The 22,300-nt window shown below is 48.9% G+C and overlaps 1 protein-coding gene across 1 annotated transcript in view; it reads left to right on the top strand.

Moving 5' to 3' along the window:
• GRM7 (glutamate metabotropic receptor 7) overlaps positions 1–5,339 on the top strand; it is a 578,795-nt gene extending 573,456 nt beyond the window's left edge. The window contains 1 exon segment of the mRNA XM_073591511.1: positions 4,213–5,339. Within this exon segment, the coding sequence (XP_073447612.1) occupies positions 4,213–4,262 (50 nt within the window). The 3' untranslated portion in view covers positions 4,263–5,339.
• Positions 5,340–22,300: the final 16,961 nt, after the last annotated feature.

Raw genomic sequence — 22,300 nt, 5'->3', positions numbered from 1 at the left:
GGTCAGGAGTAAGGGGCGCAGAGGTCAGTAATAGATGGGGCAGAGTTCAGGGGTCAGGAGTAAGGGATACAGAGGTCAGTAATAGATGGGGCAGAGTTCAGGGGTCAGGAGTAAGGGGTGCAGAGGTTAGTTATAGATGGGGCAGAGTTCAGGGGTCAGGAGTAAGGGATACAGAGGTCAGTAATAGATGGGGCAGAGTTCAGGGGTCAGGAGTAAGGGGCGCAGATGTCAGTAATAGATGGGGCAGAGTTCAGGGGTCAGGAGTAAGGGATACAGAGGTCAGTAGTAGATGGGGCAGAGTTCAGGGGTCAGGAGTAAGGGGCGCAGATGTCAGTAATAGATGGGGCAGAGTTCAGGGGTCAGGAGTAAGGGGCGCAGAGGTTAGTTATAGATGGGGCAGAGTTCAGGGGTCAGGAGTAAGGGATACAGAGGTCAGTAATAGATGGGGCAGAGTTCAGGGGTCAGGAGTAAGGGATACAGAGGTCAGTAATAGATGGGGCAGAGTTCAGGGGTCAGGAGTAAGGGATACAGAGGTCAGTAGTAGATGGGGCAGAGTTCAGGGGTCAGGAGTAAGGGGCGCAGATGTCAGTAATAGATGGGGCAGAGTTCAGGGGTCAGGAGTAAGGGGCGCAGAGGTCAGTAATAGATGGGGCAGAGTTCAGGGGTCAGGAGTAAGGGGCGCAGAGATCAGTAATAGATGGGGCAGAGTTCAGGGGTCAGGAGTAAGGGGCGAAGAGGTCAGTAATAGATGGGGCAGAGTTCAGGGGTCAGGAGTAAGGGGCGCAGAGGTCAGTAATAGATGGGGCAGAGTTCAGGGGTCAGGAGTAAGGGGCGCAGAGGTCATTAATTGATGGGGCAGAGTTCAGGGGTCAGGAGTAAGGGGCGCAGAGGTCAGTAATAGATGGGGCAGAGTTCAGGGGTCAGTAGTTAAGGGGCGCAGAGGTCAGTAGTAGATGAGGCAGAGTTCAGGGGTCAGGAGTAAGGGGCGCAGAGGTCAGTAGTAGATGAGGCAGAGTTCAGGGGTCAGGAGTAAGGGGTGCAGAGGTCAGTAATAGATGGGGCAGAGTTCAGGGGTCAGGAGTAAGGGGTGCAGAGGTCAGTAATAGATGGGGCAGAGTTCAGGGGTCAGGAGTAAGGGGTGCAGAGGTTAGTTATAGATGGGGCAGAGTTCAGGGGTCAGGAGTAAGGGATACAGAGGTCAGTAATAGATGGGGCAGAGTTCAGGAGTAAGGAGCGCAGAGGTCAGTAATAGATGAGGCAGAGTTCAGGGGTCAGGAGTAAGGGGTGCAGAGGTCAGTTATAGATGGGGCAGAGTTCAGGGGTCAGGAGTAAGGGGCGCAGAGGTTAGTAATAGATGAGGCAGAGTTCAGGGGTCAGGAGTAAGGGGCGCAGAGGTCAGTAATAGATGGGGCAGAGTTCAGGGGTCAGGAGTAAGGGGTGCAGAGGTCAGTAATAGATGGGGCAGAGTTCAGGGGTCAGGAGTAAGGGGTGCAGAGGTCAGAAATAGATGGGGCAGAGTTCAGGGGTCAGGAGTAAGGGGCGCAGAGGTCAGTAATAGATGGGGCAGAGTTCAGGGGTCAGGAGTAAGGGGCGCCGAGGTCAGTAATAGATGGGGCAGAGTTCAGGGGTCAGGAGTAAGGGGCGCAGAGGTCAGTAGTAGATGAGGCAGAGTTCAGGGGTCAGGAGTAAGGGGCGCAGAGGTTAGTAATAGATGAGGCAGAGTTCAGGGGTCAGGAGTAAGGGGCGCAGAGGTCAGTAATAGATGGGGCAGAGTTCAGGGGTCAGGAGTAAGGGGTGCAGAGGTCAGTAATAGATGGGGCAGAGTTCAGGGGTCAGGAGTAAGGGGTGCAGAGGTCAGAAATAGATGGGGCAGAGTTCAGGGGTCAGGAGTAAGGGGCGCAGAGGTCAGTAATAGATGGGGCAGAGTTCAGGGGTCAGGAGTAAGGGGCGCCGAGGTCAGTAATAGATGGGGCAGAGTTCAGGGGTCAGGAGTAAGGGGCGCAGAGGTCAGTTATAGATGGGGCAGAGTTCAGGGGTCAGGAGTAAGGGGTGCAGAGGTCAGTAGTAGATGAGGCAGAGTGCAGGGGTCAGGAGTAAGGGGCGCAGAGGTCAGTAGTAGATGAGGCAGAGTTCAGGGGTCGGGAGTAAGGGGCGCAGAGGTCAGTAATAGATGGGGCAGAGTTCAGGGGTCAGGAGTAAGGGATACAGAGGTCAGTAATAGATGGGGCAGAGTTCAGGGGTCAGGAGTAAGGGGTGCAGAGGTCAGTAATAGATGGGGCAGAGTTCAGGGGTCAGGAGTAAGGGGCGCAGAGGTCAGTAATAGATGAGGCAGAGTTCAGGGGTCAGGAGTAAGGGGCGCAGAGGTCAGTAATAGATGGGGCAGAGTTCAGGGGTCAGGAGTAAGGGGAGCAGAGGTCAGTAATAGATGGGGCAGAGTTCAGGGGTCAGGAGTAAGGGGCGCAGAGGTCAGTAATAGATGAGGCAGAGTTCAGGGGTCAGGAGTAAGGGGCGCAGAGGTCAGTAATAGATGGGGCAGAGTTCAGGGGTCAGGAATAAGGGGAGCAGAGATCAGTAATAGATGGGGCAGAGTTCAGGGGTCAGGAGTAAGGGGTGCAGAGGTCAGTAATAGATGGGGCAGAGTTCAGGGGTCAGGAGTAAGGGGCGCAGAGGTTAGTTATAGATGGGGCAGGGTTCAGGGGTCAGGAGTAAGGGGCGCAGAGGTCAGTAATAGATGGGGCAGAGTTCAGGGGTCAGGAGTAAGGGATACAGAGGTCAGTAATAGATGGGGCAGAGTTCAGGGGTCAGGAGTAAGGGGTGCAGAGGTTAGTTATAGATGGGGCAGAGTTCAGGGGTCAGGAGTAAGGGATACAGAGGTCAGTAATAGATGGGGCAGAGTTCAGGGGTCAGGAGTAAGGGATACAGAGGTCAGTAGTAGATGGGGCAGAGTTCAGGGGTCAGGAGTAAGGGGCGCAGATGTCAGTAATAGATGGGGCAGAGTTCAGGGGTCAGGAGTAAGGGGCGCAGAGGTTAGTTATAGATGGGGCAGAGTTCAGGGGTCAGGAGTAAGGGATACAGAGGTCAGTAATAGATGGGGCAGAGTTCAGGGGTCAGGAGTAAGGGATACAGAGGTCAGTAATAGATGGGGCAGAGTTCAGGGGTCAGGAGTAAGGGATACAGAGGTCAGTAGTAGATGGGGCAGAGTTCAGGGGTCAGGAGTAAGGGGCGCAGATGTCAGTAATAGATGGGGCAGAGTTCAGGGGTCAGGAGTAAGGGGCGCAGAGGTCAGTAATAGATGGGGCAGAGTTCAGGGGTCAGGAGTAAGGGGCGCAGAGATCAGTAATAGATGGGGCAGAGTTCAGGGGTCAGGAGTAAGGGGCGAAGAGGTCAGTAATAGATGGGGCAGAGTTCAGGGGTCAGGAGTAAGGGGCGCAGAGGTCAGTAATAGATGGGGCAGAGTTCAGGGGTCAGGAGTTAGGGGAGCAGAGGTCAGTAATAGATGAGGCAGAGTTCAGGGGTCAGGAGTAAGGAGCGCAGAGGTCAGTAATAGATGGGGCAGAGTACAGGGGTCAGAAGTAAGGGGCGCAGAGGTCAGTAATTGATGGGGCAGAGTTCAGGGGTCAGGAGTAAGGAGCGCAGAGGTCAGTAATACATTGGCCAGTGTTCAGGGGTCAGGAATAAGGGATGCTGAGGTTCGTAATAGATGGGGCAGAGTTCAGGGGTCAGAATTAAGAGACACAGAGGTTAGTAGTAGATGAGGTAGAAATGAGGGGTCAGTAGTAAGTCAGGCAGAGGTTAGGGGTCAGGAGTAGGTCAAGCAGAGGTCAGGGGTCAGAAGTAAGTGACTCGGAGTGCAGCAGACCAATACCCGGTCTCCTCCATATCACCAGAGCTGTATGGTTCATTGCTGTGTCTGCGAGTCACAATCACAACTGCAGCAAAGTCAGAGAATGGAAGAATGTTCTCCCGTGTTGTATGATGTGTAATTTCATATGATGAGAACTTTTTGTAACTATTTGTAATAATTGTCATTGCTGTCAGTAGAGAGGAGAAGTCCTGGACATTGTAAAGTAAAAATGTAAAATTCCCGGGTAGAGGGTCATCAGGTCTGGTCAGAAGACTCACCTGGGACCCCACTCTGGGCTCAGAACTTTTTGAACTTTTTATACTTTGTTCTGATTCTCCCTCTAAATTCTGGATTCTTCTCCCCTCCAGGTCCCGCAACGAAGAAGAAATACGTCAGCTACAACAACTTGGTGATCTAGACGGCCTGCTCATGAACGTCAGTAGGAGCAGCTCCATTTTCACTCTTGCGTTGTGTGGTGCGGCTTGCTCCCCCTCCACCCCGTGCCCCTCCTACAGCGGCCAATCATGAGAGGAGAGGGGCTTACTGGGACATGAAGGTGCACGGCCCTTGAGGATTGGGGGATAGCTGCTTCATCCAAGCCATCTGAACTGTTCTCGGCTCAGCCAGGACCAAAGGATGAGCGCCCAGCCCCGCGTCAAGCGAGTTTGTGAGCGGGAGTTTACCAGGGCTCTCCCGTCATCTTTTTTTGGGGACCATCAGACTCAAATCTTTCTGTACAGTTTCTGAGAACTTTTTGCATACGAAATCCTCCCCTCCCCCACCTCTTCCTTTCATGTCCCGCTTTTCTTTCACCGCCTGGGGAGTCCATTTCCATTGGATGCCTCCTCTCCCCATCAACGAGCACTTGGCTTCCATGTGACACGCATCTCCTGTACGGCTCACCGATCAGATCGCTCGGCCTTGTCTGTTTACGTTTTTTTTTTTTTTTGCTTGGTCATTATTTTTTCATTTCATCCCGTGTTTTCCTTGTTCCCTTTGTTGCTTTTACTTCCTTTATTCATTATTGAACAACAAGGTTTTTTTTTATCAAGAAAAAAAGACCAAAAACTGTGTGTTAAATGCGGGCTGTTCCTGAGCGCCATTGGCTGGCAGGATCTGGTACGTGATTGGCTGGCGTCAGGCGGTCTTCTGTTTCCAAATGCATGTTCTCTTTCTCTGCATTATTTCTTTTTTTCTGTCGGAGGACTCTGCTGTTTGTGTTTGATTTCTCTTCATTTGCCCGTGGCTTTTGGGGTTCCGCGGACAGGAAGTGGGTTGAGGCAACCACGGTTTAAGCCCGCCCCTGAGGGATCTCATCTGAGCTGGGTCAGTGAAGGTCACGACGTGGACTCAGATGTGACAAAAAAAAAGCATGTATGTTTTCTACTGTTTGTAATGAGTATTTTCTGCTTACGTGCCAACCTCGTGAGACACCCCTTCCCCAGACTGCCCTGTGATTTTGTCAGAGAATGTATTAATTAAAGATTTTGATTATCTTTTCTAATCATCGTTGTCATCCAAGTTTCTTGGGGGCAGATTTCAGGTCTGTGTATGGAATCAGCTGCAGGTCTCATGGATTCGGGTAATGGTGTATCTAGTAGCTCCAAAATGTTGGGAGGTATGTTATCACTGGTCACTGTATTAGTGTCAATGTGAGTTCCCCCAGTATCAGTTAGTGTCAGAATGTCCACTACACTATCACAGTCCCATTATAAGTCGTTCATCACCGACATTACTAGTACAAAAAAAAATGGCAGTATATATCACACAAATCAATCAATATACACTTTTTGTGATTTCTTTTACCAAAGACCATAGGATGGACAATGTTGTCATATTTTAATTGCATAGGTGGAGGGATCTGGTGTTTTTTGTAATAAACATTTTTCATATTAATAACGTTATATACAATTTTCTAATCTTAAGCCACTTGTGTCCCATCGGGGAGCTACTGTATGCTTGGGTCCATACTTCTTTTCTAATTGGTTTCCCCAGTTGCTTTAGGTTAAGGTTTGGCTGCTGAGACCAAACCTATATGGTGAGCTGGCATATAATCTTTTACTAGCCTAATATCAGCCTTCTCTTGTTTTTATATCTAGTAGTAGTTGGTCTCATGGATTCAGGTGATGGTATATCTAGTAGTAGTTGGTCTCGTGGATCTAGGTCATGGTGGATCTAGTAGTAGTTGGTCTCATGGATCTGGGTCATGGTGGATCTAGTAGTAGTTGGTCTCATGGATCCAGGTCATGGTAGATCTAGTAGTAGTTGGTCTCATGGATCTAGGAGTAGTTGGTCTCATGGATCCAGGTCATGGTGGATCTAGTAGTAGTTGGTCTCATGGATCCAGGTCACGGTGGATCTAGTAGTAGTTGGTCTCATGGATCCAGGTCATGGTAGATCTAGTAGTAGTTGTCTCATGGATTCAGGTCATGGTATATCTAGTAGTAGATGGTCTCATGGATTCAGGTCATGATAGATCTAGTAGTAGTTGGTCTCATGGATCCAGGTCACGGTGGATCTAGTAGTAGTTGGTCTCATGGATCCAGGTCATGGTAGATCTAGTAGTAGTTGGTCTCATGGATTTAGGTCATGGTATATCTAGTAGTAGATGGTCTCATGGATTCAGGTCATGATAGATCTAGTAGTAGTTGGTCTCATGGATCCAGGTCATGGTGGATCTAGTAGTAGTTGGTCTCATGCATTCAGGTCATGGTGGATCTAGTAGTAGTTGGTCTCATGGATTCAGGTCATGGTAGATCTAGTAATAGTTAGTCTCATGGATCTAGGTCATGGTGGATCTAGTAGTAGTTGGTCTCATGGATTCAGGTCATGGTAGATCTAGTAGTAGTTGGTCTCATGGATTCAGGTCATGGTAGATCTAGTAGTAGTTGGTCTCGTGGATCCAGATCATGGTATATCTAGTAGTAGGTGGTCTCATGGATCCAGGTCACAGTGCAGCTAGTGATAGTAAGTCAAATTTGGCTGGACTTGTTCTATAATGTTGAAGAAACTCATCTAAATAGCTCCCTCCTTTCTAATGAGTGCTGGGAACACACTGTAGGATTTATACCCAACATGGACAATCTGGTCACCTTAATCACCCCATCTAGTTCAACCAATAAAAGGAAGAAAAAAATTGCAATACTATATGCATACCTAAACCCACAGTTGATCCAGAGGAAGGGAAAACCCCCAACAAAGCATGATCCAATTTTCTCCAGTAGGGGGAAAAAATTCCTTCCTGATCCCCCGAATGGCAATCAGATATTCCCTGGATAACCTTTATAAATGTCAGTACCCAGTTATATTCTGTACATTTAGGGAAGAACCCAGGCCTGTCTTATAGAAATCTACTGAGCCGGGCAAAACCACCTCTGGAGGGAGTCTATGCCACATTTTCACACCTCTTACTGTGAAATGGCAAATGTCACCATTTGGGGCAAAGGAAGAAGAAGGATCGGACACAGAATAACTGATAGCTGTGGTTCCTGTCTGCATAGACACAGCATTCTGTTTATCTGGTACCCGGACTCTCTGCACTGTATCATGTGGCTGGTCCACGCTCCACGCCAAGGCCATGGGTTACCTTCCAAGCTTTGTGTGCCCCGTGCAGATCAATAAAAAGTATAAGAATCGCGGAAGGAGGGGGGGGGCGAAGCCTATAACTTGGACACTAATTTCCGTATCTTCCAGGAGGGGGTGGGGAAGACAGCAGCACCTGGAGGAGCTGGCTATGTAATCTAAGTGGCACTTTACTAACTATTCTGCTCTCACGGGTCTGACAGTAAATTGAAATGTTCTGCTTCCCAGACACAAATCTAAGCTAACCTAATGGAAATGCATTTGTGAAGGGTAGACAAGGCCAAACCTATTAGCACATCTCCATCTAGACAAAGAGCTCACAGCTCACTTTTATCTAATTTCTCCAAAGGTTTCAAGCATCTCCTGTTATCAGTCCTCGTCCTCAGATAGAGATAGTCCTCAGTGTACAGTCCCACCAACTGACCATCTGCAACAGTTCAATAGGGGTCATCGGAGGAGCTCAGCTTCTGCATAATGTTAGAGAAAATGGGTGATATGCAATGCACAGTATGAGGAGCCTTAGGTGTGGCCCCCAAAAATGTTTTTTTTGTTGGCCCTACCATCTGTAAAGGGCTATCTATAGTACTTATTTGCTTGTCATCTAAGGAAGGAGGAATTGACATTTTTGCAATGTTGTCACCAATAAACTTGCAATTACCTGTTATACCATGGCAATTACCCGATTACCAAGGGTGCAACTACAGTCTATGGGGCCCAGGAGTCCTGGGATCTCAGGGGTACAGGGATTCCAGGAGTGCAGACGTTCCAGGAATACAGGGGGCCCAGGAGTGCAGCAGGCTTAGGAGTGTAAGAGGTCTAGGAGAGCAAAGGACTCAAGAGTGCAAGAGCCTCAGTGATGCAGGGGGCCCAGGGGTGCAGGGGGTCCAAGGGTGCAGGGGGTCCAGGGGTGCAAGGGGCCCAGGAGTGCAGGGGGCTCAGGAGTGCAGGGGCTCCAGGAGTGCAAAGGGTCCAGGAGTACAGGGAGCTTATGAGTGCAGGGGCTCCAGGAGTGCAAAGGGTCCAGGAGTACAGGGAGCTTATGAGTGCAGGGGACTCAGGAGTGCAGGGGACTCAGAAGTGCAAGGGGTCCAGGCAGGGCCACCTTTAATATTGATTGGACCCTGGGCAAACATTTTCTTTGCCCCCCCCCCCCAATGCAATTGCAATTGCTCTCCACCTGCTTTGAAACATACAGTAAATAGCAGCTAAACTCCAAATCAGTTTAGTGCAGCAGATCAGGCAACAATTGTGATTGGTTGCCAGAGGTTAAAGCATAAAATTACTGCTCACTGATTAGTTGCTGGAGGATACAGCACATCATTTCTGCTTGCTGATGGCCTTTAATTTGGAGATGGAAGAGACCGGGAGCCTTGGAGTGTATAGAGACCTTAACGGTGAACGTATCTCATGTGGTTTGGTAATTATACCATTGCAAGTGTTATAATTGTTTGATAAAGGCAAACAGTTCATGAAATCCCAAGCAGTGGTATCAGCCCTGCCTGGTTCTCTCTGTGGACTACAGAACACCTCCCCTTTTGCTATGGAAATGGAGAAAGGGGGTGTTCTGTAGTCATGTCCTAGGGTGACAACACTGCCCCTCCATATACACCACACATAGAGTGTTGTCACCTTAGGACAGGAAGAGGCGAATAAAAGGAAATAAATCCTGAAAAAAGGAAGAGAACGCGGCCGCCACGCGTGGTAATTTGTGACATTTCTGTTCTTGGTTCAGATAAACCTCAAACACCAGAAATGATTCATATTTGTTTATCATAAAACACGGCCAATATAACGAGTCCACATGCTATGAATATTAGAAGTGTTGCGGCGCCGAAGATGCAGCGAATGTTTCATGATAAATACGCCCTTCAGGTACTTCTAATTACTGTTTTTATTCCGTCCCTCCGAGCCGCACAATCTGTTCCCTCCACACCTGTCTATAGAAAGGTCCCTGAATATTTCCTCAATTTATGAAGAATAAATGTAACAAATGGCACAAACGTCAATTTGCTTTTTTTATTTCATACATTTTTTTTTTTTTTGGATAAGTGACGTGTTTCAGTAGAAAGAACGCTTTGTTCTCCGTCCTTCACCGGATTCCATCGCCAATTTCCATCAATGGATTGCGTCACTTCAGATCAGCGTCCTCGCAGTCAGATCCCGGCTGAAAAGAATGAATTTCACAGTTGAAGTGTTTGTCATATTTTGTTACAATTTATCGGAAATAATTTAAAAAGAAAAACATGAATGTAAAAAAGAGGAAGGTGGAGAAAGCGGAATGCTGATAGTAGAAGCTATAAAGAATGCGGGGGATGGGGGAGGATGATAATCTGCCCCCTTTATCTACACTATATAGATAAAGGTTTGTGTATCTGTATGAGCTTGATGGACATCCCATTCCAGAACCATGGCCATTAATATGGAGTTGCCCCCTCCGTTCATGGCCATTATTATGGAGTTGCCCCTTCCCTACATGGCTATAATTATGGAGTTTCCCCCTCCCTCCAAGGCCATTAATATGGAGTTGCCCCATCTCCTTATGGCCATTAATATGGAGTTGCCCTCTCCCTTCCTTGCCATTAATATGGAGTTGCCCCCTTCTACTTTTGGCCATTAATATGGAGTTGCCCCCCTCTACTTTTGGCCATTAATATGGAGTTGCCCCCCTCTACTTTTGGCCATTAATATGGAGTTGCCCCCCTCTACTTTTGGCCATCAATATGGAGTTGCCCCTCTCCCTTCATAGCCATTAATATGGAGTTGCCCCCTCTATTCATGGCCATTAATATGGAGTTGCCCCTCCCCTAATGGCCATTAATATGGAGTTGCCCCTCTCCTAATGGTCATTAATATGGAGTTGCCCCTCCCCTAATGGACATTAATATGGAGTTGCCCCTCCCCTAAGGCCATTAATATGGAGTTGCCCCTCCCCTAATGGACATTAATATGGAGTTGCCCCTCTCCTAATGGTCATTAATATGGAGTTGCCCCTCTCCTAATGGTCATTAATATGGAGTTGCCCCTCCCCTAATGGACATTAATATGGAGTTGCCCCTCCCCTAATGGCCATTAATATGGAGTTGCCCCTCCCCTAATGGACATTAATATGGAGTTGCCCCTCCCCTAATGGACATTAATATAGAGTTGGACTCTCTTTGGGACTATGAGGCATCACATTTCCGGGTCAATGCTCATTTTTGTATTTTATTTTCCAGTTTTCTATGTTTGTATTTGTCTTGTAGCCCTGATGAAGGGAGGAGAAGGTTTTGGCCATGAAGAACATTGGAATCATTGTTCTGAATCATTGTGTTGGTTTGGTTTAAGCTCTGAATGAGGTTCCTGGGGGCCTCCTGGGTGGTATTTCTGTGTGCCAGTGATCCACCAAACCAGAGTCAGTGAACTCTTTGAATGACAAATATCTTCTTCTCTTTACTATTCGGGACTCATAAGCATCAAAGTCCCAGGAACCCCTCTATGTATCCCGATTTCTCTTTGTGGTTATACCATCCTCCACTCCTCTTGGAGGGCTTTCCACACGTTTTTGGAGGGTGTCTGTGAGAATTTGTGCCCATTTGTGAGGTCAGATACTGATGTTGGATGTAAAGACTAGATCACACATCCAGCATAACGTTGGGCACCAAAAAAAAAAAAGACCTGCCCTGCAGTCTACGTTCCAATCCATCCCAATCCATCCCAAAGGTGATCAGTAGGGATGAGGTCAGGTGATCAGTAGGGATGAGGTCAGGTGATCAGTAGGGATGAGGTCAGGTGATCAGTAGGGATGAGGTCAGGTGGGGATGAGGTCAGGTGATCAGTAGGGATGAGGTCAGGTGATCAGTAGGGATGAGGTCAGGGGATCAGTAGAGATGAGGTCAGGTGATCAGTAGGGATGAGGTCAGGTGATCAGGAGGGATGAGGTCAGGTGATCAGGAGGGATGAGGTCAGGTGATCAGTAGGGATGAGGTCAGGTGATCAGTAGGGATGAGGTCAGGTGATCAGTGGGGATGAGGTCAGATGATCAGTAGGGATGAGGTCAGGTGATCAGTAGAGATGAGGTCAGGTGATCAGTAGGGATGAGGTCAGGTGATCAGGAGGGATGAGGTCAGGTGATCAGTGGGGATGAGGTCAGGTGATCAGTAGGGATGAGGTCAGGTGATCAGGAGGGATGAGGTCAGGTGATCAGGAGGGATGAGGTCAGGGGATCAGTAGAGATGAGGTCAGGTGATCAGTAGGGATGAGGTCAGGTGATCAGGAGGGATGAGGTCAGGTGATCAGGAGGGATGAGGTCAGGTGATCAGTAGGGATGAGGTCAGGTGATCAGTAGGGATGAGGTCAGGTGATCAGTGGGGATGAGGTCAGGGCTCTGCACAGGACACCGGAGGTCTTCCACACCAAACTAGTCACACCATGTCTTTATGGAGCTGGCTTTGTGGGGGGGGCACAGTCATAGGGGAACAGGAAAGGGTCTTCACCAAACTGTTACCACAATTGTCTCCAATGTCTTTGTATGGTGGGGTAATAATAGGGATAAGCTGTATTACTGACCCCATCCATCAGTTTGGCAGGCTCCATCGCTTTTCTCTTCTGACCAGAGGCTGTAAATTCAGGAAGCCAGCAATCAGGTTTTCCTCCTTATCCTGAACATCTAGGGGTCTACCAAACATTCTAAACAAAGAGCCTGTTTACTGTCCTTCATACTTTAGGGGGGTCTACACTGTGGCCAGTGGGAGTACAAAATGCTCCATGATTGGTATTAGTGGGAGGAATAGTGCCCCATCATTGGTGTCAGTGCGAGGAATAGTGTCCCATCATTGGTATCAGTGGGAGGAATAGTGCCCCATCATTGGTATCAGTGGGAGGAATAGTGTCCCATCATTGGTGTCAGTGGGAGGAATAGTGTCCCATCATTGGTATCAGTGGGAGGAATAGTGCCCCATCATTGGTATCAGTGGGAGGAATAGTGCCCCATCATTGGTGTTGGTGGGGGAATAGTGTCCCATCATTGGTATCAGTGTGAGGAATAGTGCCCCATCATTGGTGTTGGTGGGGGAATAGTGTCCCATCATTGGTGTCAGTGGGGGGAATAGTGTCCCATCATTGGTGTCAGTGGGAGGAATAGTGTCCCATCATTGGTGTCAGTGGGGGGAATAGTGTCCCATCATTGGTGTCAGTGGGAGGAATAGTGTCCCATCATTGGTATCAGTGGGAGGAATAGTGTCCCATCATTGGTATCAGTGTGAGGAATAGTGCCCCATCATTGGTGTCGGTGGAAGGAATAGTGCCCCATCATTGGTATCAGTGTGAGGAATAGTGCCCCATCATTGGTGTCGGTGGGAGGAATAGTGTCCCTTCATTGGTGTCAGTGGGGAGGAATAGTGCCCCATCATTGGTATCAGTGGGAGGAATAGTGCCCCATCATTGGTGTCAGTGGGAGGAATAGTGCCCCATCATTGGTATCAGTGGGAGGAATAGTGCCCCATCATTGGTGTCGGTGGGGGAATAGTGTCCCATCATTGGTATTAGTGGGAGGAATAGTGCCCCATCATTGGTATCAGTGGGAGGAATAGTGCCCCATCATTGGTGTCAGTGGGAGGAATAGTGTCCCATCATTGGTGTCAGTGGGAGGAATAGTGTCCCATCATTGGTATCAGTGGGAGGAATAGTGCCCCATCATTGGTGTCAGTGGGAGGAATAGTGCCCCATCATTGGTGTCAGTGGGAGGAATAGTGTCCCATCATTGGTGTCAGTGGGAGGAATAGTGTCCCATCATTGGTGTCAGTGGGAGGAATAGTGTCCCATCATTGGTATCAGTGGGAGGAATAGTGCCCCATCATTGGTGTCGGTGGGGGAATAGTGTCCCATCATTGGTATTAGTGGGAGGAATAGTGCCCCATCATTGGTATCAGTGGGAGGAATAGTGCCCCATCATTGGTGTCAGTGGGAGGAATAGTGTCCCATCATTGGTGTCAGTGGGAGGAATAGTGTCCCATCATTGGTATCAGTGGGAGGAATAGTGCCCCATCATTGGTATTAGTGGGAGGAATAGTGCCCCATCATTGGTGTCAGTGGGAGGAATAGTGTCCCATCATTGGTGTCAGTGGGAGGAATAGTGCCCCATCATTGGTGTCAGTGGGAGGAATAGTGCCCCATCATTGGTGTCAGTGGGAGGAATAGTGCCCCATCATTGGTATCAGTGGGAGGAATAGTGTCCCATCATTGGTATCAGTGGGAGGAATAGTGTCCCATCATTGGTGTCAGTGGGAGGAATAGTGCCCCATCATTGGTGTCAGTGGGAGGAATAGTGCCCCATCATTGGTGTCAGTGGGAGGAATAGTGCCCCATCATTGGTGTCAGCGGGAGGAATAGTGTCCCATCATTGGTGTTAGTGGGAGGAATAGTGCCCCATCATTGGTGTCAGCGGGAGGAATCGTGTCTCATCATTGGTGTCAGTGGGAGGAATAGTGTCTCATCATTGGTGTCAGTGGGAGGAATAGTGTCCCATTATTGGTGTCAGTGGGAGGAATAGTGTCCCATCATTGGTATCAGTGGGAGGAATAGTGTCTCATCATTGGTGTCAGTGAGAGGAATAGTGCCCCATCATTGGTATCAGTGGGAGGAATAGTGTCCCATTATTGGTGTCAGTGGGAGGAATAGTGTCTCATCATTGGTGTCAGTGGGAGGAATAGTGTCCCATCATTGGTATCAGTGGGAGGAATAGTGCCCCACCCATCATTGGAGCACAGGTGTGTCAGGAGGAAGGTGTCTCTGGAGCTCCTCCAGGTGATCGGTGTGAGAGGGGAGTGGTGGTGAAATCTCTCCCAGCTCTCCTGGCTCCTTTCTGGGGAAGCCATGGAAGACAGCGGGGCCTCTCCTGCTGGAAGCTCCCAGCCATCTCCTGGGCCATCAGGTAACATACCTGCCCCTGTACAAACCATGGTTGGGGATCTCTCTGCCCCTGGTGAGGATGAAGGTTCCGGGAGCGAGTGGTGGCCGGGATTAAGGTCCTGAATAGAGAAAGAGACAAGCTCTACAAGCTCAGAGCGGAGGTGAAGCGCTTGAGAAGACAGCGTGAGGGCTTACATAGCCAGAGACGTGGATCCATGGATCCGGAGATCCAACTGGCCAAGGTCCGGGTTGAACACCAGGAGACCATTGTGGCCATGATGGAAGGCAGAGATGGGCCCTTCAAAGAAAAATTCTGCAATGACCGAAGGTTTGCGAGGATGACAAAGATGGAGGTGGAGGAGGAGACCCCCAGTTCAGACCCCCTGCCCCCTCAGGGAGAGGTAAGCAGCCCCATGCCTTCCCAGGACTCAGGAGGCATGCTCAGGGCCATCCAGGTAATGGAGTCTCCTATGCGGGGTGATCAGCTGGTGTTCCATGAGGAGGACATGACAGATAATGTGCCTGACAAGGTAAAGCCTGTCAAGCCTCATGTGGTGCATAAAACTGTTTTTGTGACTGATACAGACAATGTGCCCAGTGACAATCGGGCTGCTAGTCCCATGTGTGGCAATGCTGTACCTGCTGATGCTGCAGTGCAGCAAAGTTTGCATTTAATAAATGACATTCCTGCAGAGGAACTACAAGATTCAGCAGAACCAATTAACCCCCCTTTAGCTGAGTCTAAAGCTGTTTGCCCCACAGCTGCTGAGGACTCTACAGCACAGCTTCAGGAGACAGCTGGTATTACATCAGAAACTGTGACTATTCCTGATGGGAATGTGAATGTTTGTGTGACTGATAAGAATCTTCCCAGCACAAGTGTGATGGACAGTCCTACCAACTCCATTCCAGCAGATAATAATAATAATAGTAATGTACAGACTAATGTTACATCAGTGTGGGGCCTTGGCCCTGATAAGCCTACATTTGCCCAGGTGGTACGCTCTGCTCCTGGTAGCTCCGCCCCCAAGCGGGTTTTCCCCCTGCGGCCTACCACCTTGAGCACTCTGGGATCTGGTCTTGGGTCTCTGGCTTCTGCTGGGGGTCCAAGAAGAAATGTAGTGATTCTTAAATGGGAAGGTGGTGCAATCCCTCCAGCACGGCGTGTGGTGGTGGACATGATTTTGGAGATGGGTTTTGGGGCAAACGATCTGTATGCCCTAATACATGTTGCTGGGAGCTGGGAATATACTATTAGTTTCACCAGGCCAGAGGGTCTTGACCTGTTCTGGGAGAGATATGAGGCTCGGTGCAGGTCAAGACCCGAATGGGAAGGTCTGGCCCCAGTTGCAGTTTCACAAAGGTCTACAGTGAAAAAAATCACAATTATTCTCACTAATGAGAGTGTTCCTGCTCGAGATTTAGAGGTCTGGTTAAGGAACTATGGTGAGGTATTGACTAAGCCCGATAAAATCCTTGATGAGCGTAACATCTGGACTGGGGGTTGGTCGGTTACAGTCAGGTTGGCCAGGGATGGGAATGTTGTCCGTCACCTGCCCTCCTCAGCTTTTATAGGGAGGGATAGGATGACTATTTTCTACCCTGGTCAGCCGAAGCTGTGTCACCGCTGTGGAGAAAAGGGGCATTTGAGCTCCTCCTGTTCAGCCTTGATATGTTCAGTGTGTCGGGGTCAGGGTCATATGGCCAAGGACTGCACCGAGATGATCAGGTGCAAACTGTGCCTGCGCCTTGGCCACCCCTACAGCAGATGTCCTGAAGCCTGGCACAATATGGAGAAGGAGGTAATTGATGACATGTCAAGGCTGGACAGGATGGAGGGTGAGGCCCCTAGTGTACCATCCTCCTCTGCGGTGACCGACTCCCCTGGTCCTGCTCAGGGTCCCTCCCCAGTTCCTGTGGCCACCCCTCCTGTGTCTGTAAGTATTCCTTCTGTATCTGTATCTGTCTCCCCCCAGCCTACTGTATCCCCTCCTCTTGTGTCAGAACCTTCCAAGTCTGTGCCCCCCGAGTCAGTTCCCCCCAAGGAGTCTACCCCTCCTAAGTCTGACTCAAAGGGAGCACCCCCCCACCAGGAGTGGTAACATGTACTAAAAAGGTCGCTTCTTTCTCTGTAAAGAAGTCTTGTGGAAAGACTTCACAGAAAAAAGTAAGAGATGAGGGCATCTCTGAAGCTGACCTGCAGTACTTGGAGGAGAGAAGGAAGGTTGTGAAACGGAAGAAGCAGGTGGTGAGGACGGAACAGGCTCCAGTGCCTGTCCCCAACCGTTAGAGGTCCTCTAATTGGGATATTTCTTCATCTGGAGCTTCTTCGGAGCAAAGTTCTGATTCCGAAATGGAGTTTGAGGCGGCCTCAAGAAAGAGAGAGGCTTCTGGTGATGAGCAGCAGAGGGGAGCTAAGAAGCAATCCACCCAATAACCCAAATGGCGGTTCCCCCTCCGTTAAAAGTGGTGACAATAAATGTCGCCAGCATTAAGTCAGTAAGAGCTCGTTCTATGGCCTTCTTTTTGTTCAGCCAATTAGATGCTGAAATTTTATTTTTGCAAGAGACTAGGCTCACCTCCTTGGCAGATATTCATATGGCCAAGAGAGAGTGGAGGTATGGTCCATCTTACTGGTCTCTTGCGGCCGAGCCTTACGGCGGTGTGGCGGTGTTGTTTAAAACCGGCATGGTAACTGTCCCGCGGGTTATTGGGGTGGAGATTGGGAGATGTATGGTCGTAGACGTCCTTGTGGGAGGGCAGGACCTGCGCCTAATTAATGTTTATGGGCCGCACACAAAGTGGGACAGGAAATGCCTTTTTACAAGGATCAAGCCATTTCTTTTTACATCCCGGCAAGTGGTCTTTGGAGGTGACTTTAATACAGTAACTAGGCCCAAGGACAGGAAGGACTTCAAGGACAGGCTGGGATATGATAGCGTTTTTTTTAAATAGTATGGTTAGGGATGCTGGTCTTGTGGATGTGCACATTAAGCACCTCCCGGATGACACTGGGTTCACCTTTCATCGAGGTAATAGTCAGAGTAGAATAGATAGGTTTTTTTTTAAGGAGACCTCTGCTTTCTCACCCCCAGTGGTGCAGGCAGTAGAGTTCTCTGATCACTGTATGCTATCTGTGGTCCTGAATGCTTCAGACGCCCCTCAGAGGGGTAAGGGCATCTGGAGATTGAATTCGACTCTACTCAAGGAAGAACATGTTAGACAATCCTTTGAGGAATTCTTTCAGGCACAGGTGACCATTCTGGACTTTTGTAGCAGCAAGGCTGAGTGGTGGGAGCTGACCAAAAAGAGGATCGCTGGATTCTTCAGGGGCCTAGCCAATAGAAAACAGTTTAATAAATACATGACCTACCAACGTTTACGGAGGAAGCTGGATATTCTTGTCTCGAGAGGAGGAGATCCTGGGGCAATCTCCGAAGTGAAACTCCTTCTCAGGAAGTGTCAATATGACCGGCATGCCTCTTTGGTTCTAGAAAGGGACTATGGGAAGTACCACTCGCCTGACCCTTACCAGAACTGCAAACAAGGTGTAGCTGTTAAAACGGTCGTTGGCCTTAAGGACAGTACAGGTTCCTTGACAAAGTCCAGGTCAGGGATTCTGGAGGTCGTGAGGTCCTTTTTATGCTGACCTTCTTGGGGGGGAAAGAGCTTGACCGTGACAAGATGGAAAGCTTTTTGGACTCTACTCCAGGTCTAAATGATGAAGATGTCCCATTGATGAATTTGACAGAGGAGATCACAGTTGAAGAGGTGATGAGGGCAATTGAACAGCTTGCCATCAAAAAGTCACCTGGACCAGATGGCTTGACGGCTGAGTTTTACAAAGCTTTTAAGTCTATTCTGGCCCCACATTTGGTAGAGGTTTTTAACAGTTGCCTTGCTAAGGGGGTACTTCCCCCTTCCATGAGGCACTCAGCTGTGATTCTTCTTTCAAAGAGTAAAGATCCTTCGATGATTGAGAATTGGCGCCCCATCAGCCTTCTTAATGTCGATAGAAAGATACTGGCAAAGATATTTTTCTGGCGCCTATCGTCAGTAGCAGAGTCTTTGCTTTCTCGCCATCAGCACTGTTCGGTCCAGGGTAGGAGCACCTTCACAGCAGTTTTAACTGTCCGGGAGGCCTTGGAGCGATGCAGGGCTGCAGGCTGGGGAAAGTATTTGCTGACAATGGATCAGGCAAAGGCTTTTGATCGTGTTAATCATGAGTACCTGTGGTTGCTCCTTAGTAAGTACGGTCTGCCGGGTGGTTTTGTCGATTGGTTAAAAGTCTTGTATAAGGGGGCAGAAAGCTTTCCTCTTGTTAATGGTTGGGTTGGGCAGTCCTTTGAGGTTGGCTCCGGGGTGCACCAGGGTTGTCCCCTGAGTCCCCTGCTCTATGTGTTTGCAATCGACCCTTTCATCAGGAGGCTAGAGAGCAGCATGTTGTGTGGGGTGCCAGTGGGGCTCCCAGGTGAGCCGCCTTTGAGGGTTGTTGCCTATGCGGACGATGTGTCGGTGATTGTCACTGGGGCGGATGAAGCAGAGGAGGTGGTCTCTCTGACATCACGGTATTCTGAAGCATCAGGCTCCAAGATCAATCAGGAAAAGAGTGAAGTTTTCTGGATGGGAAAGGAAGGTGAGGGGTTTGATCTCCCGGACACCTTTCCAGTGCCCCAGGAAAGAATTAAAATTTTAGGCATTGAATTTGGACCCGGCGATTATGGCCTCAAAAACTGGGAAGGCAGACTGGAAATTGCCAATACTAAGGTGGTCAGCTGGAAGAGATGGAAGTTATCTATGAGGGAAAGGGTTGATCTGATTAAGACTTACCTGATTCCGATCTTCTTGTATGTCAGCTTTGTCTGCATCTTGCCAGTGTCTCTCTATGCTAGGGTCAGTAGTGTGTTCTTCCAGATGTTGTGGGGGAACAGACTGAACCCCATCAAGAGGAATGTCACCTATCTATCCAGAAGGGAGGGTGGCTTAGGTATGGTCAACCCAGTTCTTTTCTTTTCACTGCTTTTTCTCAAGTTTAATATTGGTAATATGCTTGCAGTGGAACCTCCTGGATGGGTAGGCATATTTAGATCTTGGTTTAGGCCTTTTCTACGACTTTGGGAAGAAGGTGGCCAAGTGAAGAATCTCAGGGGTCATCGTGGTCAGCTACCAGCCTATGTCGCTCCGTGCCTGAAGTTACTACGGCAGTGGCGATTGTCGGCTGAAGATCTCAGATCGGTTCCGAGGAAAGTCCTTATGAGTCGAGTCTTGAGCGAAGTCTTTCATGACCCACTGGCCTTAAGGGATTGCCCAGGCCCAGTTTTGAGGGCAGGGTTAAGACTTATTAATTTGGACAGAGTACCCCCTAAATTCAGGGATCTGGCCTGGTTGTGCTTCCATGGGAGACTCTATGTTAGGGGCAATTTGAAATTCCTCAGTGGGGTGGATCGTAGCTGTCCTCGGGAGGAGTGTGCAGGTGAGGAGGAGACTATGGACCATTTTCTGCTTCATTGCCCTTTTAACATAGAGGTGTACAAACAGGTGGGGCGGGCCCTTGGTGTCCCTTTCCTCTCCAGGCTGGGTTATGCTGAGTGGGTGTATGGAGCATTCAATACTGGTGGGGTTTTTTGTTTAGATACACTTTTTCTAGTTAGCCTAGTAGTCCGTTATTTCACTTGGAACGCACGGTGTCAGGTCTGCATTCGGCGTAAAATCCTTCCTGTTCAGGTGGTGGTGTATGACATTCTGCATGAGGTGGAGAAGATTCGGGTGCTCGAGAGAGACAAGCGGAGTCAGGGGGCTTGGTTGAAGGCGTGGAGGGGTTTCAAGCCTCCCTGACTGCCAGGAGTCTCTTTCCCGGGTGTGGCTGTCTGTCTCTTATCACCCTAGATTATTATTTTTTGGATTAATTTTTGATAAATGGCTGCGTACATAGGTGATGGGTTGTGCCTCTTAGGCCCTCTCTGCTGCTTTATGTAAATAGTTTTGGTAGTGGATTATGTATATATTGTATATATTCTGAACATGGATGTGTATTCCTTGGATTTATGTTGAAGTTTTGTACTATGGTTTTGTTTTTTACTTTTGTATAAAATTGGTTGCTTGATTCTTTTCAATAAAAGATCAATAGTGCCCCATCATTGGTGTCAGTTGGAGGAATAGTGTCCCATCATTGGTGTCAGTGGGAGGAATAGTGTCCCATCATTGGTGTCAGTGGAAGGAATAGTGCCCCATCATTGGTATTAGTGGGAGGAATAGTGCCCCATCATTGGTATCAGTGGGAGGAATAGTGTCCCATCATTGGTATCAGTGGGGAGGAATAGTGCCCCATCATTGGTATCAGTGGGAGGAATAGTGTCCCATTATTGGGGTCAGTGGGGAGGAATAGTGTCCCATCATTGGTATCAGTGGGGAGGAATAGTGCCCCATCATTGGTATCAGTGGGAGGAATAGTGCCCCATCATTGGTATCAGTGGGGGGAATAGTGTCCCATCATTGGTATCAGTGGAAGGAATAGTGTCCCATCATTGGTATCAGTGGGGAGGAATAGTGTCCCATCATTGGTATCAGTGGGAGGAATAGTGTCCCATCATTGGTATCAGTGGGAGGAATAGTGCCCCATCATTGGTATCAGTGGGGAGGAATAGTGCCCCATCATTGGTATCAGTGGGAGGAATAGTGCCCCATCATTGGTATCAGTGGGGAGGAATAGTGCCCCATCATTGGTATCAGTGGGAGGAATAGTGCCCCATCATTGGTATCAGTGGGGGGAATAGTGTCCCATCATTGGTATCAGTGGAAGGAATAGTGTCCCATCATTGGTATCAGTGGGGAGGAATAGTGTCCCATCATTGGTATCAGTGGGGAGGAATAGTGCCCCATCATTGGTATCAGTGGGAGGAATAGTGCCCCATCATTGGTATTAGTGGCAGGAATAGTGTCCCATCATTGGTATCAGTGGGGAGGAATAGTGTCCCATCATTGGTATTAGTGGCAGGAATAGTGTCCCATTATTGGTGTCAGTGGGGGGAATAGTGTCCCATCATTGGTATCAGTGGAAGGAATAGTGCCCCATCATTGGTATCAGTGGGAGGAATAGTGCCCCATCATTGGTATTAGTGGGGAGGAATAGTGTCCCATCATTGGTATCAGTGGGGAGGAATAGTGTCCCATCATTGGTATCAGTGGGGGGAATAGTGTCCCATCATTGGTATCAGTGGGAGGAATAGTGTCCCATCATTGGTATCAGTGGGAGGAATAGTGTCCCATCATTGGTGTCAGTGGGAGGAATAGTGTCCCATCATTGGTATCAGTGGGGAGGAATAGTGTCCCATCATTGGTATCAGTGGGAGGAATAGTGCCCCATCATTGGTATCAGTGGAAGGAATAGTGCCCCATCATTGGTGTCAGTGGGAGGAATAGTGTCCCATCATTGGTATTAGTGGCAGGAATAGTGTCCCATTATTGGTGTCAGTGGGGGGAATAGTGTCCCATCATTGGTATCAGTGGAAGGAATAGTGCCCCATCATTGGTATCAGTGGGAGGAATAGTGCCCCATCATTGGTATTAGTGGGGAGGAATAGTGTCCCATCATTGGTATCAGTGGGGAGGAATAGTGTCCCATCATTGGTATCAGTGGGGGGAATAGTGTCCCATCATTGGTATCAGTGGGAGGAATAGTGTCCCATCATTGGTATCAGTGGGAGGAATAGTGCCCCATCATTGGTGTCAGTGGGAGGAATAGTGCCCCATCATTGGTGTCTGTGGGAGGAATAGTGTCCCATCATTGGTGTCAGTGGGAGGAATAGTGTCCCATCATTGGTATCAGTGGGGAGGAATAGTGTCCCATCATTGGTATCAGTGGGAGGAATAGTGCCCCATCATTGGTATCAGTGGAAGGAATAGTGCCCCATCATTGGTGTCAGTGGGAGGAATAGTGTCCCATCATTGGTATTAGTGGCAGGAATAGTGTCCCATCATTGGTATCAGTGG

This window comes from Aquarana catesbeiana, linkage group LG07 (assembly GCF_042186555.1).
Source record: "Aquarana catesbeiana isolate 2022-GZ linkage group LG07, ASM4218655v1, whole genome shotgun sequence".
Classification (NCBI taxonomy): domain Eukaryota; kingdom Metazoa; phylum Chordata; class Amphibia; order Anura; family Ranidae; genus Aquarana; species Aquarana catesbeiana.
Note: the sequence above shows the minus strand (reverse complement) of the source record. Positions and strands in the feature narration are given on the sequence as shown.